Raw genomic sequence first — 18,929 nt, 5'->3', positions numbered from 1 at the left:
TGATGTGGGATTTTCTACATCATGTCGGATAAGACATGTCCAGTGTACAATAAACTATGGTAGATAAGTCAAATATGGTATTTTGACTTGTATAGAGACGCTGTCTTTTATTGTCATAAAGCACCTGATGCCATAACGTTAATGTAAAAACATGGCCGACCGTTGATGGCAGTTTTTCTGAAAGCATTGCCTCCTTCAGTCCACTGGCTGAATGTAGCACGTATACCACCTAGAGGACAACGTAGGTACAAAACATTCTGCTCCTTTATTTGTTGTTTTCATTATGATGTAGCTCTCACCTGCAGGTATAGCCCCATGGATCATATACCTGACAGGCACTGGAGCAACTAGCACCAAAAAGGCTTCGAGGCTGCATGTGCTTGTGTGTGGGTCAACAGCAGGGTTGGTTTCCCAGCGACAAATTGTCAGTTTATTGTGACGCTCCAGTCCAGAGAGGAGTTTGCACAATGTGACACAAAAGTGGGCCAAAGGGGGGGAAGTGAGTTGTTTTTCAAACTCAGACATTTCACAGCTTTAAGTGGGCTCCTCTTAGAGCTGAAGTACAGTAGTTTTCCTCAATAGGAATTCTTGCAAAGTAGCTTAACGCAATATTACATTTAACCTCTTAATGGTTTACTTAATGTAATAAAAAAATAAAGCAATTATTTTGTTCCATAAAGCTTTTGAAAAAGAACAAAAAGAGAAATAACACTATAAACACATGAAAGCAAACACTATTTATTTTGAGCTACTTTCTGAAAGGGCAAATTGCAGTAGAAGAGAGGGGTTCATCTACACTAAGTCTCTGTCTCACACAAACAAACCCACACACACACACACACACACACACACACGCACACACACAGTTGGCTGTTGTTGGCTGTGACTGGGGTGCTGTGAGGAGAGTGGGGCTCAGTGGGACCAGGCAGAGGCCAGCGTTGCAGGCAGGCAGGCAGTGGAGAAAGTGTTGAGCCGCAGAGACGTGCCCAGGGTGGATAAACCATGCTCACTAAGTGGGAGAAAGACTCTGCCCAGGACACAAGATGAAGGTGGAGAGGAAGACCTCCTCTACAGGCAACAGTTTTACTGACATTCCTCCTCTACTGACGCTCTTTGGCCTCCTCCTCCTTCTCTTCACAGGTAAGCTCAAACATTTGTTTGGCCATCCAGAGTTTAGAGGATTTAAAATCTCCCCGACCCTCTGCTATCTTTCAGAAGACAACCGATCAAATGCATTTCAATCAAATTGTTAAATTATGAAAGAAAAATCTAACTGTGCCTAGTAATTGTTCTTTAATTTAAAATCTTTTAGAATGTTCTTATTTTACAGTCTTTTGTTTACTTTCACTGTGTCAAAAAAGATCAAAACTTAAGTGAAGTTAATCCAGGTTAAGTTTGTCTCCATTTTTTTCGTCTTGTTCTCGTGTTCCACGGATTGGCGACACAATGGATTTGTTCATGGGTGGTGCTCTCTATTGGGCCCCCATCCCGAGCTCAAAGGAGCCTGGAGTGTCCATTGTAGGTGTGTAAGAAGGGGATGTGTAGGTTAAGTGTGATGATATCTGTTTTTGTGAATAGGGCAGTGCCTGCTTCTTTTGAGTGTGGAAAGCTTTGGATGAGTCCATTTGAGGGGTAAAGCGATGGCAGAAGTTTAGCATGTGAGGATTTGGGTTTTAAAATGTAATAATTTAATTTCATGACCGTATCATGTACCCAGTTTACCCAGTTTACCCAACCAGGTCAGTTTTGGTAGAATCACTTGATCCAGTGTCTATCTCCAACTTCACCGGTGACAAAGACTCACTCTCTTTCTCTCCCTCTCTCTCCCTCTCTCACTCTTTTCAAGGGAGGAAACTAGTTCCAACAATCATGCCCTTTGTCTTATCGCCTGGGCAACCCCTGTCAGGCGGACCAAATGGTTACCACGGCAATGAGGCGATGCTCTGCTAACTGCCTCACTGCAAAGAATAGTGAACAGTGCAGACTCTCTGTCTCCTCCCTCTCTTCTAGGTTGATCTTTCCATCACTGAGGCCTAACAGTGGGATGCCCCTCACAGGCCCGCAGCCAATGTTCAGAGCTCCATGTGTCCAGCCACAGCGGAGTTATAGGCACCTCCACTGTGAACATAATAGCTTTGCAGTGTTCGGTTTCCAAGACAGGGCTCTTTTATAAAAGATGAAATGTGGCTCCCACTGTAATACCTTATATCTGTGTCCCTATGGGAGGTGGAGAATAATTGGGGAACACAAATCAAAATTAGAGTATTAGTTGTTCACTACGAGAGGTCGTGAGGAATTCCTGGGGGGAGTTTCCGAGAAACAGATCAGAGATTAGTGCAAAGCAACGTGTTTGCATCTGAGTTCCAGTCTGCAAGAAGAAAACATCCAACAAATATGTGTTGCAGTTATGGATGTGAAAATGTACATTTTCACATTTTCACCTCTAACCGTAACCCTATGAAATCAGTTGTTTCATGCAAATAGTTTGTACATGATAAGCATGGAATGTAAAAATGGTTAAAAAATTGGATTTTACATAGAAAGTGATACTTAATATGAAGTTTTCAGCAGTGGTGGAAAATCTAGTGGAAAAGCAATCTTTTAGTGGACTGCTCCTATAACTCTTCTATTTGTTTTATTTCAATGCCCACTTAGGTTGAATGCAGGTGTATGGCTGTTCTTAATGGTAGGAATAAGTATTGCAGTAATTAGTGTGTCCTTTTTGCCTGATCTTTGCATGCTGCTGGAGCATCACGGTCTGCAAAGTGACTGTCTCCAAACAACCCCTTAGTTCCTCTCAGTTCAAGACCCCACTACCGTCTTTTTGCCTTCTTTTCCAGGTGAGGTGTCAGGGGTGAATGTGACCAGCCAAACCCAGGTGGTGAGGGGCACGGTGGGCAAAGAGGCCCTCTTGTCAGTCAGCTACTCCAGCAGCAGCTTGGACAAGCCTGTAATTAAGTGGCAGCTAAAGAGGGACAACGAGAAACCCATCACTGTTGTGCAGTCCATAGGAACAGACATCATAGGGAACCTGAGGCCAGAGTACCGCAACCGTATCCTGGTCTTTGAGAACGGGTCGCTGCTGCTTCACAACCTGCAGCTGTCAGACGAAGGGGCTTACGAAGTCGAGATCTCCATCACAGATGACACCTTCACTGGAGAGCGCTACATTGGGCTCACTGTGGATGGTATGCAGAATGACCTTCCTTTTGAAGAGTTCACACAGAGGAGTTATGAGCTAAAAGAAAATATCAATTATTATCTTGCCTGAGAGTGTAACTGTAATAGAGGAGTTTAGTTTGTAACACGATACAGAGTGATTGACAGTGTTAGAGGTGTTCTTTTTAAGTTTCATCATGTTTCTGTTTAGCGCCACGTCCATCCCCCATGTGTGTATGTCCTGTCATCCTCCTCAGTCCCCGTGTCCAAACCTTACATCCAGATGATGGCCTCGTCTGTCCTGGAGTACAGCGAGCACTTTAACCTCCACTGTTCCCACGATAATGGCACAAAGCCCGTCTACGGTTGGCTGAAGGGAGGCAAGGTGCTAACCAATGACACGCGTCTGCAGCTTTCACATGACCAAAAGGTGCTGACCATCTCACGCGTTGTGATGTCAGACGATGACATTTACGCCTGCACAGTGGAGAACCTCATCAGCAGCATGAAGAGCATGCCTGTCAAGCTCACTGTCTACAGTAGGTGGCATGTTACACCGGTAGGATCTCAAGATTTACAGGTTTACATGAGAGATGAAGACATGATGGTAAAGTGACAACAGTGTTTTCTAATTCTTTACTCTAGTTAATATAACAAATCCTCCAGGGGAAAAGTAAAAGTACTTCAAGTGTCAAATTAGATGCAGGGTGACCTTGTCAGTGTTATTATCATGATATTGGATTATTGTTATTCATGCAACAATGTGTAAGCAGCTTTTTTTTGAGGTAGCTGGTTGAGATGGCTTTAATGTCAACGTTTTAATACAAAGAATGCATCATATTTATTGAGATGATAATATGTTTGTGATATACTATTATTGTATGAACAAGTAACTAAAGCTTACAGATACATGTAGTGCAGTACAATCTTTTATATATTCCTCTGAATCCTGGAAAAATAGAAATACATTAATTATAATAATAATTAATGCTAAGCATAGACATCACAGTACTTAAATGTACTTCCATTCCAACAGTGGTTTCTAGCTCCAATAAATACCAACCTACACTATATGAAAATACTGTATGTATTTAGCTCATTGTTCAACAACCATCCATTTTCAGTTGCTGTCAGAAGCAATTATCATCTCATGCTCACCCGTAACAATGTTGTTTACAACAAGTGCAAATCCAGGCTGAGTGCAGCAGAGTTGGCCCAGAGCGGCTGTTACTGGGCGCCAGCATAGGGCCACATGTCAGGCTGGGAGAGAGGGAGAGGCCGTCTAATCCAATGAATGGACAGTTATTTACGAGGAGGGAGCAGGAGAAGAAGGCAGGTGGGGAGAACGCTTTGCCTCAGTGGAGCTCAGTAATCCTGACTTCATTATTTCTGTACTATGTGTTGCATGAAGAGACAGCAACAGGCCCTCACACTCCTTTCTATTCCCTCAAAGCATAGCACCACGGCATAAAGTCTCAAAGTGACTACCCTAATGTGCTACTTCGCTGCCTCTTATTCATGCAAGCACACTCAAACGACTTGGCAAGCAATGTAAGAAAAAAAAAGTCAAATGCTTTGAATATTGCATATCCTGGCTATATTTCATTCTAAGCTTATCTAAAAGAAAACAGGACGTTCCATATTAACAAATGTGTTTCCGTGAAGACACAACTTCATCAAATCCGGCAAACTTCACTTTTCCACTGTGAAAGAGAAAACATCAATAGAGGTTTTGCATACAACACAAAGCAGATAACGCGTTGTAGTTATATGGGAAGTAAAAACAGGTTAGTGGTTCAGTGAAAGAAACACTGCATTGTTTTATTGACACAAACCTCTCCATCTTTCTTTCTTTCCTTCTTTGTGTCCTTGTCTACCTCTATGTATCACTGTGGTTTAGGACGGAGCTCGCTATACATCATCCTGTCCACCGGGGGCATATTCCTCCTGATCACCCTGGTGACAGTGTGCGCTTGTTGGAAACCATCCAAGTGAGAGCTACTTTTTCTTCTCAACCCTTTTCTCCTCTTCTCTCTCTCTCCCCCTCTCTTTCTTCCTCTCTCCGTTGGCTTTGCTATTGAACTTTGAGGGTGTGCCTAGAATCTCAAGTGTAGCTCAATAGTTTCATGACAATCTGTGGAAAAGTAAAAAAACACAGTGACCTGTAGCTTGTAACTACCATTTAGCAGCAAGGATTGTATGTGTTTTTGTTCCTGCTGTAGAAAGAAGCATCGACCTGTCCCTCAAAGAGCTCCCATCTATCTGGAGCAGAGTGAACATAGCCATGATGGTGAGCAACAATTACATTTAATCACCTTTAAATCTATAAAACACCTTATATTGTAACTCACATTTAAAGCTCATGATGACCCAATGATTTTACACATGGCGAAGTTAACTTGTTGGCGGAATATCAACACTAAAATAAATATACAATGTTTTGCAGTTGATGTTGTTCCCAAACCAACTACACTTGGTCGAAGGAGTCCCATGCCTCTTTATGTTCTCAACGAAGATGTAAGTCACTCTTTTATTGAAGAAAAACAAAATCAATACAGATTCTGTTAAGCCAAAAACAAAATCAATACAGATTATGTTAAGCCATTACAATGAAATAAAATATGCTTATGCTCAGCGATTCTTTGAGCTAAATGCCAACAATGTCAACCTGCTGTCTGCTGGTGGTGCTAGAGGTAAAGTCAGGAGATTACCAAAGTCATTATGATTCATTCTCTGGGGGCCATGAATGTCTGTCCACAAAGCCACATGGTAATTGATCAATTGGTTGATCTTTCAGTCTGGCCCTGTTGAATCGACCGACAGACCAACATTGCCATCCATTGAGCGTCAGTTGATTTGCAAATTATGGCTTCATTACAATGAGCATCATAGATTACACCACAGCTGATTCACATTCATCTTCTTTCAGGAGACTCTGGAGCGTTTCGAAGAATATACTGGCAATGCTGCCATCCAATCAGAACTGAGTATTCCTGCTTTGTATGCTCCAGTGCTTCCTAGTCCTTCCTCCTCCAATAGAACTGAGCGGCCCGTCTGGTCTGCCCCGCGCAGATACCCCCGCAGCCCCTCACCACTGGCACAGCCTCTTCCACAACCCTTTGCAGGCCCTCCGCTTCGCCCCGTCCGCTCACCTGCTCACTCCCCTGGTTCATCGCCACGAAGTTTCAGCCCGATAAGAAAAGCCCGTCCACCAGTCGGCATCCCAAGCAGCCACCTGCCTGTAGAGGTCGAGTGCCCGGACCCTCGTGATCAGACTCACTGTCCATCACAGCAGTGACAGCTGCTTTGATGCATGTTTTCATTCTGTGATATGTAAAGTATACATGTAGTTTGTTGATCCTCTGTCGCACTGTGTCACGAGGTTAACGGATTTGATGCACTGGGATAAGAGATGAGTTCACTTTCAGATAATTCTTTGACTTCATATGCCATTATTTATCATCTATTGCATATATGGCTATGCACAATATGTCTGTAGTCTTTTGATGATATCCTGTCACATGAAAAAATAAGTATATTGTGTCCACCAGCATGTAGTATATCATGTATAGGCTGATCAGACAGTAAAAAATAAATCCAGATCTGGAATATATTTTGTTTCTTGATGAATATGAATTTTCATGGGAACTACCTGTAGTACCTGTACATATGTAAGTTAATAGTTTTGGGTCGGGTGTTTAATTTCATTATTTTTTCAAACAATTAAACTGCAAAGTGTATTCTTATTAAGGATTAGGTCATTGTATAACCTCAGGTAATAAAAACAGTTTAAATAGTTTGTAGATCGTTATGAATTTGTAAAACTCTCCAGCACAACTCTGCTACAAGACATACATATTAGGCTATTAGACTTTTTGATTTCTACAGGATTATTGTATTCTGTTTTTATCAGTGTTCCAATAATAGCAGAAAGTAGAAACCTTCCTTTCGGCCGTCATTCCTTTCTAGTCCATTAGGTGTCGCCCACACATTGCTTTAAATGCACACTTGTCAGGAAGAGAATTATTGGTAAATATATTTTACTTTACCACTTTTAATCTACAAAATAGTTGACATATGGCATGTTGGAGTACATTGTGCATAGCTTATGTTTATGCTTTTGATGTGTTACCACTGTTTTGTCCTTTTGCTTTACCTAAAGACATCATCCACGAGCAACTCGTTGACTATGACAAATTGTCCCCACTCTTCCAATACTTGACATTACAAGGTCAATCAGGATCAACCACAGTTCCACATTAATCATAAAGGACACCATAATAGTAATAATTAACTTTAAGAAAGGCTTTAGGGGAATTACATTTAGTCAGTAAATACAGTAAATCTAGTAAATCTCTGCATCTCAATGCAGGTTAAGCAATCATGTAGCCTCCAATTGATTTCCTATAAACACACTCTTCTTGATTCTAGACAAACTATTCCTAAACAAATGGCTTAAGTACATGGCAACTGTATCCATACACACACGTATTGATTACTTTATTGTTATGCATTCCACAAAAACACAGGGAACATGGAATAAAAAGACCAAAAAGATGTGCTGAACGGTTGTGAGGTTACGAGCTTGTGAAAGAGTGTACAAACGTGCACAAACACACACACACACACACACACACACACACACACACACACACACACACACACACACACACCTCCATCACTATTATCATGGATTATGTGTTCCTTTCAGAGGTCCAGCTGGACATCTTTTGTCATGAAGATCTGCATGATTTTATTAATTGCTTTTATCCTGAAATGTATCTTCCGTTACTGAAGGTGTGATGAGTCTTGTGATTACATAAGCAAATCAGATCCGCCTGTTTTGAGCTATGCTTTGGTGTCTTTGTTCCATTTCAAACACAATGTATTCCCTGGCACACAGACTCATGAATAAGCAAACAGCATCACAAACACACACACGCACATATGAGCAAGCACATGAATGTGCATATACTCATTCATGGATTACACAGTAAGTGAAAAATGATTTTTTTATTTTGATGTCACATATCTATTAGTTATACTCTTTCCCATCATGTCCCACCTCTCCTCCAGCATGGCACAGGAGCTTGTAAGCCCAGGCAGTAATTAGTTAGGGGAGCAGGATCACACCTGTGAGCATGCAGTCCATTGTGCATGTCTCTGAGCATCTGCAAGTGTGTGGGGAGTAAGTATCCTCTGAGTTGAACAGATTATGTGGATGCTCTCATCTCTAAATAATAGCCTCCTCCTACCGCGTGGCCGAGCCTTGTCACTAATGTCCTTCTTCACACCAGCCTGTTGATATTAACTCCTCAATATAAGAATGTGACTATTGTTGGAAAGCTAAACCCTGTTTTGTGTCTAGGTCAGGACTTGCAGTAGGTAACAACAGGTAGAGCACAGGCTTTGATCTTTATTTGGGTCAATGGATAAAAAAGAAAAAGGAGAAGAGAGTCCTACCAGCCTCTTCTCCCAGTTTCTACTCAGTCATATTTTGCTTGAAAATTCATATAACTCCTAATATTTACTTCATATTGTCATCCTGAATTACAACTTATGTCTACTCATACTGTATGACATGAAGGAGAACTAACACAGTATGTGCATGTACTGCAGTACTGTGCTATAAGTTTCTTCTTAACTTGAGTATGTGCATGTTATTTCAGAGGCAACTATATACTTTATACTCTAGTGTATTTTTGTCAGTTATTAACGTTGCTTGTGACCTTTAAGAGGATAACTATAACATGTTAAAATGTATTATAAGTATATACAATGCAATGCATTGTTGAATATTAAACCAGTTTTTCCCTTTTTAATCGTATAACTCTTAATAAAAAGCAGAGTTTGGGCCCCTTATCACGTTTTAAATGTCTATGAGTTGTTCATAGTTCCATCAAATATATATTTCCCCTTTAACCATCTCAGAGAGGGTTTTTATTTTATTTATTTAGAATGTTTTAGGCCCAAACAAATCAAAATGTAAATATTGTTAATTAATTTATTGTATGTAAAAGCATGTATAGTCTGACATATTGGTAAATGTATTATCTGTCTTGTTGAGCTCAACAGATTAGAAGGTCAATATCACTTTCATGTCTGTACAATAATTATGACGCCAAAGATAACAGCTGGTTACATAACATAATGCCACTTTCAGGCAAAACAAGTAATTCACTCACATTACATGAGTTCTATCAACAGGATAGTAAGACATAAGTAAAGTACACCGATATAATGTAGGTATGCTCGGTATTATCTTTTACACTATAGTTCTATCTCAACCAACATGCCTCCTACACTGTGATGTGTCAGTATTATCATTAATAAGAATTATTGCAATATAAATTACCATATCGGTTACAAGTGCTATTTTACTGCATTATACGTGTTTACCTTTTGATACTTTAGGTACATTTAGCTGATGGCACTTCTGTTTTGTATGATTTTGATTCCAGAAATTGTACATGAATGTACTAATACTTTACTTATCTAAATACTTCTTCGACAACTGCTGTTGTTTTTCTTCCTTGTAGACGTTTTCCATATCTAAATTGAAAGTCTAAAGACAGTGTCGTGACATGAAATTAAAGGACATGCAATAGTCATTGTATCCTCCACTTGACCATTTAGAAATTGTTTCTAAAAATAAAAACTTCTCAAGTGTTCTGCTGAATTTGTCTGACAAAACCATCTGCTGAACCTGTAGTGGACACAGGAGGGGATGAGTGGTCTGGGGAGTGTAACACACACACACACACACACACACACACACACATAGACAATAAACAGAAATAAGTATCAAACTAGAAGGGCACTTGTAGACCTCCATCAAAGCTCACTTTGGCTCATCCTACACCTTTACACCAAGTTTCATGAAAATCAAGGCCATTATTTCTCCATAACCCTGGTGACCAATAAACCAAAGAACTGAACCAAAAGCATAACCTTCTTGGCAGAGGTAATGAACATAAAACACATTCACACATACGTACATCCAATTCCACATTCAAGTCAGTGACTGAGACAAAGAGCAAATCCTCGCCTGAAATTAGGAAGTGGAGTCTCCCTTTTGAGATGTAATGTTCCATGTGCGTTCACTATGTGCCGTTTAGTTTAGTAAAGATTGCTGCATAATTCAATTATTTTTGCCAGGTTTCAATCAGATAGCTGTCCAGTATTTGATAAAAGCCATAATACTTTTGTGGTTTTTTTCCAAAGAGATACAGTGAATCATTTGGATACAAAGTGTGTGACCAGCGCAGGTAAAATCCCTGCATCACTTAAGACATTAGGGTTGTCTTTTATTCTCCATAGTAACTGTACCCTGGCAACCAGTTAGAGTGCCATTTATACTCATAGTACTCCATACCTCTCTGGCTCCGTCACATCCTCACCTTCTCCATCACTCACCTCCTCTCTCTCCTCCCGTAGCTCTCCCTGTGCATGTGTGTATTTGTGTGTCTGCATGTGACTCAGTTGCATTCTAAGGACCTTCGGTCTCCACGGGGGAAGCTGCATCGCTGACACTGTGAGTGTTGTTGCTTTTGTCAATTAATCTGACTGATATTTTAAAACTCTGTTTTATATTGTTTTCTATTGAAGAAAACAAGTTTCACTATTGGATTGCATTGTGAAAACTGGCTGTGAATGATCGAGAATAAGAAATGCAAATGGTCAGTTGCCCATTTTCCCTAGTAATATTTTTCTATATATTTAATTTTTTATTTTATTTATTTTAAACTGGAGATTGGCAACGGCAAAGTCTTGATTATTATGTTATTTCAAATGTGTTGACAGAAACCATGCTCCCCCGCTGATGTTTTCTTGTCATGACTTAGTGTTTTCATCAGGTATGTAGAAACTACGAAAAAAGAAATTAGCGTTCTCCATTTATTGTATTTTTTATTGGCTCATCAGGTTTGATCAGGGTTTCGAGACACAATCTTTGCAGGTGTGTAAGAGAGGAGAGGGAGGTCAACATGGGCTCCAGCTCCTCCTCTTATGCCCCAAAAACCATTTACCTGGATGTGGATGGGAAAGTGCAAAAGGTGGGTGTCCAGTTCAGGTGGAAACGATGTACTTCTAATATCTTTTTTTTACCTGTTTATCATAGATATAATGCGACTATACACATTTTGGAAATGCACTTATCTGCTGGGTGAAATTAGCTGTTTTTTGAAGATAATAAGGTTAGGCTTCTTTTTTAGAGAATAAGCTTTTTTTGCCAGCAAATAGTGTCATTAAATTGGTTGACAATTAATGGAAATACATAAAGATTTAATAAGACTCAAAAAACATTTCACTGCAGACCGTGAAGTTTGTTGCAGAACTATTTCTACAGTTTACACATAAACAAATAATGGTTGTTGGCATCTAACTAATGTCAATTAAATTAATGAATTAAAGGAATTTATATGGATTATTTTGGCAATATAATCCAAAATATGATTCAATTCATGCAGTGGGATCCACTAAATTTACATGTTGTATCTATTTAGTTATTACATTTTTAGTATAATACTAAATTGGTTTCATTACAAAGCCAACCTATAACAAGATTAATTATGGCAATTAAAAATGAATTTCTTATTTTGCCATTTTGACTCACGTAGCAAGTATTCCCAGCAGCTAACTCGGTTTGAGGAGGAGATTAGTCAGTGATGCAGAGCAGGTAGCCTTCCAGGTGTTACTGACAGAAGAAAACACATGTTGTTAACAGCTTACACACCAGAATTAATTTATGCCAGCTTTCAGCTCTGTTGTATGGATTTTGATAAATTTATTTCCTTATTTTTATGAAAGCAGCAATTCAATAAGGGCCAGCACAAATGAAAAATAACATGTCTAATGCAATTTAATTTTGTAGTCATAAGACAGCGGAGCAAGAGCTTAGTAGTCATTTAAACAGTCATGAGAAATGGTTTAAAGGCTTGAGATGCAGAGCTCCGAACATGCAGAGATACATGACACACACGCTGATCTGGTGATGGAGGGTGCTTCAAGTAGAGAGCTGGCGATGACACATGTCTGTTCAAGAGCCCCGAGCCCACGGCCTGAGTGTTTGTCTGCTACACCTGCTTCCTTCAAGACGGAGGATCACAGTTGTTGCCCAGGGTTTATGCGCCCATGTATTCTTTGCAGTCAACCCTGGACTTTTTTAAATGTTATAACCTCTATACATGTAATGGATCTCCTGCATGAACTGTAGCTCATGGGGAGAGTGGTCGTCTCCCGACCACAAGGTTTCCGGTTCAAACCCCGCTCTCCCCATAGTTGCATGTCAAAGTGTCCTTGAGCAAGAAACTGAACCCCCCACTTGCTCCCTGGGTGCTTAACCAGAGATAACGTGATAACCCAACATGATAACGTGTTGGGTTTGTGCGCGGCTGAATGTTAGGTTTTCTAATATAACGTGACATGATGATAAATCATACATACTACAAAGTTCATCCAATGTAACAACCTTCACCCATCATTTCCATTATGTATGGAGGTAATACAAAATGTGTTTACCTCACAGGTGGTGTTCAGTGGGCACTGCAGCCCCTGTGACATCAAGGAGCTTCTGTGTTCCTCATCTAACATTCCCAGGTGTGTTGCTTTGTTTGCTAATGTATTTATTCACATGTAGAGAATCCCTATCTGTGTCTCTGGCCATACTTGAAAAATATCCTGTGAAACTGCACAACAATGTCATACAACACAGCAAGATTAGTATGGCGTAAAACAGCCAATAATATACAATGAGCACCTGCATGTAACAGACACACATTAGCCATGCACACCAAAGCAGACAATAATACATTATAAAAGCAAGATCATTATCATCATCTTTAATTCAGTTGTATATATACTTGAGGAAAATAAATGTTTTAATCCATAGTTATTCTATTTTGTTCTCTCCTCTACTTTGTATGGAGGAGATGATATATTCTTGACACTGTGAATATTTGTATATTTTCTAATAACTTTCATATCATGCATGTGGATCATTTATGTTGATCTATTCTGTGATAACTAGCATTCACTTAAAAAATAAATGTTCAAAAGACTGACATATTAAGTGAATAAAACTCACTTTTCCTCTAATCCTCTCACCGCAGGAACACTGCCATCATGATGGTGGACCCAGAAGGAGCCCTGGTCTCCATAGATCCCACCATGCCCATCAACTCTCCAAAGTAACATACCAGCATATTGTCATATTGTATTTGTTCAGAAATCTCAAATTCACACTTGTTATCTTTTTCTAAATATCCTCCACAATTCAGGGGCGTTTTCTTCAAACTCCCAACTATATTTACACAACAGCTGACTGAATTAACCATGTGCTAAAATTGCTCCATCAACTAAATCTTTGCAAAAGAACAAATAATACAAACACATGGTCAAACTGATTGAATAATAATAATTTCCTTCTGATTTCCTCGCAGCTCTCTGTACAAGGTTGTCCCTCTGTCTACTGGTCAAATTGGAGGTACAACTAGAACAGCTTTCTTTTCCTTTCACTCTAACGAACACATAACACATTCATGCATCAAAAACACATCCACTGTGAAAGTAACAATGAGCTTGAAAATATAAATGTTGACAACGTAGTTGCTTTCATGATGATTTATCAGGAGTGTATGTATTATCTCAGCAGAGAAAGAGGACATGTTTCAGAACGTGTTGTCCCAGGTGGCTGATCAGTTCAGCAGGTAACGCCTCAGTTCTTCATGTTGTGTTGTAGCCGAAGCCTTCCCATCCCCACCTTCACACACACACATTTCATTCAAGTTTCATTGTGTCGTTATTACCAACGAACCATGTCAATTGTGTGTCAGCCAATCATCATTTTCTCTTCTTTCTCCTCACAGAGCCTTTCGCATTAACGAGTTGAAGACTGAGGTCACCAACAGGCTGGCAATGCTGGAGAAGAGAGTGGAACGTACGTGGTACATTTTAAATAAAATGATCCCTCAGAAAATCTCCCTCTAATGCGATATTTCCTGCCTTCCTGTTTCAGTGGAGGGCTTGAAGGTGGTGGAGATTGAGAAGTGTAAAAATGACCTGAAAAGGCTACGAGATGAGATGACTTCAAGAGGTGGTGGCAGGTGAAATTAATGGGAAGTTAGACATTACATTTGACAGATTACAACAGAAACCAAATCACGTCAAATTATCTTTTTGGGATTTCTTTCCTTTTAAATTCAGAGTAAACTGTCCGTGCAAATACAACTTTGACGATGGGAAGAAGGTCACTCCGAGACGAGATGTCCCCAATTACCCAAAAGTATGTCCACTGGAACAATTACTTTAAGTACTATTAGAAAAAAGATTTCTTCATGAATATTTACACCCTCTTTTGAAGTTCTGATGGACTTGTTTATTTGGCATTTACAGTACACACTGTCTCAGGAGACTGTTGAGGCGCTCAAGAAGCCAACATTCGATGTCTGGCACTGGGAACATAACGAGGTTGGTTGACTCTGCCGCCTCATCAAACATTTCCATTCTATGTTATCCAAGTGACTGATGTCTGAATGTCTGTTCTCTTCCTCTGTGGCTGCAGATGCTAAGTTGTTTGGAGTACATGTACCATGACTTGGGACTGGTGAAGGAATTCAACATGAACCCCATCACACTCAAACGCTGGCTGGTACAGTTAGAGCAGTAAAGGATAACTAAGCACATGGATATACTGTATACCGCCATGCACATGGATATACTGTATACCGCCATGCACATGGATATACTGTATACCGCCATGCACATGGATATACTGTATACCGCCATGCACATGGATATACTGTATACCGCCATGGACATGGATATACTGTATACCGCCATGGACATGGATATACTGTATACTGCCATGCACATGGATATACTGTATACCGCCATGGATATACTGTATACCGCCATGGATATACTGTATACCACCATGCACATGGATATACTGTATACTGCCATGCACATGGATATACTGTATACCGCCATGCACATGGATATACTGTATAATGACATTGACATGGATATACTGTATACCGCCATGCACATGGATATACTGTATAATGACATTGACATGGATATACTGTATACCGCCATGCACATGGATATACTGTATACCGCCATGGACATGGATATACTGTATACCGCCATGCACATGGATATACTGTATACCGCCATGCACATGGATATACTGTATACCGCCATGGACATGGATATACTGTATACCGCCATGGATATACTGTATACCGCCATGCACATGGATATACTGTATACTGCCATGCACATGGATATACTGTATACCGCCATGCACATGGATATACTGTATACTGACATTGACATGGATATACTGTATACCGCCATGCACATGGATATACTGTATACGCCGTATACAGTATATCCATACGGCATATTCCAAACAAGCTTTTACTTCACATGTGTTGCTAATATCAGTGTTCTTACACGGATAACTAAATCATTTTGAAATCATAATTAATTATTTTCATTTGAGATTCTGCAGTCAGTGGCTGAATGATGATTTATCTTGTCTTCCAGTTGGCAATTCAGGATAACTACCGTAATAATCCGTTCCACAACTTTCGCCACTGCTTTTGCGTTAGTCAGATGATGTATGGCATGATTAACCTCTGCAACCTACAGGTATGGTGCATGTATGTGTGTGTTCATGATAAGTTTTACGTTTTGAACAATTGAGCACCATCTCATAAGTCGTATTTAGTTTGAAATATCATACAATGAATTTTCAGAACAGCCATTTTGCCATTTTCTTGACAATTTCAATTAACTTTGATTTACACTGTTGTCCAGGATAAGATGACTCTCACAGATATGGGTATTCTAATGACAGCTGCAGTGTGTCATGACCTGGACCACCCTGGCTACAACAACACGTAAGACTCCCTCTTCTGTATGTAGGTGTGTTAACAGATATAGCATTGCAGATGCCCATCGACCCCATTATGTTTTGACATCCTCTGCACAACACTGTTGTCAATGAACTGTGAAACTAGTTCAGCATGGAGAGAGTCCAGGTATGAAAACAGCCGGATTCAGATTAGAGTGTTGTTTTTGGTCTGCGTTTTGGGCAGGCTCCTTTCAGGGAAACTTCATTGAAATATTCTATCAATCTATCCATTCACCCGTGTCATCCATCCATCAGGTACCAAATCAATGCCCGCACAGAGCTGGCCGTTCGCTACAATGACATATCTCCGCTGGAGAACCATCACTGTGCAGTGGCCTTCCAGATCCTCTCTCTTCCTGAGTGCAATATTTTTGCAAATGTGGATCCTGAGGCATTCAAACAGATCCGGCAGGTGAGATGTAAATTCAAGACATACATGTCTTGTCATGTATTAACATATTATTCTGAAAACAATTTTGACTTTAAATGTGAACAAGTAACAAACTGACTTTGGGTTTTATATTTCAAGGCCATTATCACCCTCATTCTGGCCACCGACATGGCCAGACACGGGGAGATACTAGACTCCTTTAAGCAAAAGGTGGACAGCTTTGACTTCAGCATTGAAGAGCATATGACATGTGTATGTATACAAGATCATGTTGCATCACCACTTGACATCAGCTGCTTACTGTACTGAACATGCAAGACGTCAACATAAGCAGGCCTTTATCTGTTGAGCGTGTTGTGGATCGTATTATTGTAATTGGGAAAGTAGTCACAGAAACACAGTCAATGCTGTTTGTGTCTTGATGATGTATAGGCTTCTTCATCCTGTGTTTTGTGTTGTGTGTATGTTCGTACATGTGCGTGTGTTTTTAGCTGAAGATGGTTTTGATCAAGTGCTGTGACATTTCCAACGAAGTGAGGCCAACGGAGGTAGCTGAGCCATGGGTAGACTGCTTATTGGAGGAGTACTTCATGCAGGTGACCTCAGCTGAAGCATTTTAAAATTCAATATCTAAATCCATCAAGGTGAAGGAAGATTGTGGTTCATTGTGAGCAATAGCTAAATGGCTATATTTCTACTTATGTGCCTCCCAGAGTGACAGGGAGAAGTCTGAGGGTCTCCCTGTGGCTCCCTTCATGGACAGAGATAAAGTCACCAAACCCACCGCTCAGATCGGATTCATCAAGTTTGTCCTCATCCCAATGTTTGAGACTGTCATGAAGGTAGGACAACGTGTGTGTACAGATGTGTTCCTTTACCAGGACACACACTGATTATTAATGAATGCTCTTACTGTGGCATCCAACAGCTTTTTCCTCAGATTGAGGAGATTATGGTTCAACCTTTGAGAGACTCGCGTGACCACTACGAGGAGCTGAAACAGATTGATGATGCCATGACAGAGGTAGAACCTATTCTATCGTATTCTATCTGTCTATCTATCGGCACAATCACACTTTGTTTAAACCCACATATCTTTTTGTTTTACTCAACTATTTTCCAAGCATGTCAAACAACATCACCTGTTGATTTCCACCTGACACTCTGTAACAAAGAGTGAGTAAGTGGAAGGGGGAGTTGAAATATTAGTGTTTCTGTTAGGAAGAGATGTTTCAATACATAAATAAATCAAGTCATTTGTATTTAAACATGCAGGGATCAGAGGCAAAAGTGACATTCCTGGATGGTCTCAAACATGTCATTGAGCCTGTGTGGCATACCAAATAACATTGACTGTAGGTACCTTCAAGGCTCCTCTTGTCTTGAAGGTACCTACAGTAAGCAGAGTGTAAGTGGTTGAAATAATGGCAGAAACACTTGTTTCCCGCTGTGAGAGGAAGATATGTAGAGAACGAAACACAGTGTCATCTAACCATTTCACCTGAAGCAACCAATTATCATTTATAAAGTGTGTGTTACATGGGTGGGGTTACACACACACACACACACACACACACACACACACACACACACATCAAACCACTTGCTAACATAAAGGTGTGTCTTTTGTTCAATGAGGCACAGAAGAAAAAAACTGAAAATATGTCATTAGGCGGGAAGAAGAAGTAAGCTCTGCAATGAGTGAGTGCTGTGCTATCTATGTAAGTAAAAGCCACTGACTCCTTGGTTGTGCTTTAGTGTTTAGTGTTAGTGTCATGAGTGCACTCTGTCTTTGCCTCTCTCTGGCATCTCTGCACAGCAACTCTCCTCTATAGTGAACTCTACAAAAGCCACACCTTTAGGAATGTGTAACATTTTCATCACTTTGGATTTGCCTTTTAATTTTGCACCAAAGTTCATATCAATTTAATAACAAAAGGGAAACCAAGGGGGTGATCTAATTTAGACAGCTCAAGCTAAATTGGCTCAGCTTGAGAAGTTCTTAGACAGTGCTAAGGTCTTGGCTATATAGAAGCCAATCGGTCTTGAAAGAAAATGTCAACAGCCTAGAAGAAAGAAACATAAGCATCTTTTTGATTCCCTTTGATTTCGGTAATGTCATGCCAGAATTACGACTTCATTCAATTTGCTGTTGTCTCGGCTGGAAACATAGTGATGAAATTGTCACTCATTTGTTTTGGTATTCTTTAACACCATCTTACCTTTTATATACAATGACAAGAAACAACATGTTCTGCTTATGAAATTATACTACAACCCTCTTTTCTGTCATTTTACATTGTCAAGTTGTTGACACTAGACTCTGTGAGTAAGCGTTGACTTTTTCATAGGAATGTCAATTCTCACTGACAGCTCTAAGGCAAGTTCAGTCCAATAGACTTTATCTGTGTTGGACGATAACCACACAAACTTTGGTCAGACATGGTTTGCGCTGAT

The 18,929-nt window shown here is 40.1% G+C and overlaps 2 protein-coding genes across 4 annotated transcripts; both read left to right on the top strand.

Moving 5' to 3' along the window:
- Positions 1-1,043: 1,043 nt before the first annotated feature.
- Positions 1,044-6,457, top strand: hepacama (hepatic and glial cell adhesion molecule a). The gene is made up of 7 exons (XM_034548933.1): positions 1,044-1,140; positions 2,841-3,188; positions 3,417-3,698; positions 5,060-5,150; positions 5,382-5,449; positions 5,606-5,676; positions 6,089-6,457. Exons 1-7 carry the CDS (start codon positions 1,044-1,046, stop codon positions 6,455-6,457), a joined length of 1,326 nt encoding a protein of 441 aa, XP_034404824.1.
- Positions 6,458-11,144: 4,687 nt separating this feature from the next.
- Positions 11,145-18,161, top strand: pde9al (phosphodiesterase 9A like). Of its 3 annotated transcripts, none has more exons than XM_034548588.1 (18): positions 11,145-11,213; positions 12,686-12,756; positions 13,269-13,346; positions 13,599-13,642; positions 13,811-13,865; positions 14,025-14,095; positions 14,174-14,251; positions 14,364-14,440; positions 14,551-14,625; positions 14,720-14,806; positions 15,712-15,816; positions 15,985-16,067; positions 16,337-16,493; positions 16,611-16,724; positions 16,964-17,068; positions 17,186-17,314; positions 17,401-17,496; positions 18,111-18,161. In XM_034548588.1, the coding sequence occupies exons 1-18, from the start codon at positions 11,145-11,147 to the stop codon at positions 18,159-18,161; spliced, it is 1,545 nt and encodes a 514-aa protein (XP_034404479.1). The 3 variants fall into 3 exon arrangements, with proteins under 3 accessions (XP_034404479.1, XP_034404478.1, XP_034404477.1); XM_034548587.1 differs by having other exon boundaries at positions 14,174-14,261; positions 14,362-14,440; XM_034548586.1 differs by having other exon boundaries at positions 13,808-13,865; positions 14,174-14,261; positions 14,362-14,440.
- The last annotated feature ends 768 nt before the right edge of the window (positions 18,162-18,929 follow it).

This window comes from Cyclopterus lumpus, chromosome 13 (genome assembly GCF_009769545.1).
Source record: "Cyclopterus lumpus isolate fCycLum1 chromosome 13, fCycLum1.pri, whole genome shotgun sequence".
Classification (NCBI taxonomy): domain Eukaryota; kingdom Metazoa; phylum Chordata; class Actinopteri; order Perciformes; family Cyclopteridae; genus Cyclopterus; species Cyclopterus lumpus.
Note: the sequence above shows the minus strand (reverse complement) of the source record. Positions and strands in the feature narration are given on the sequence as shown.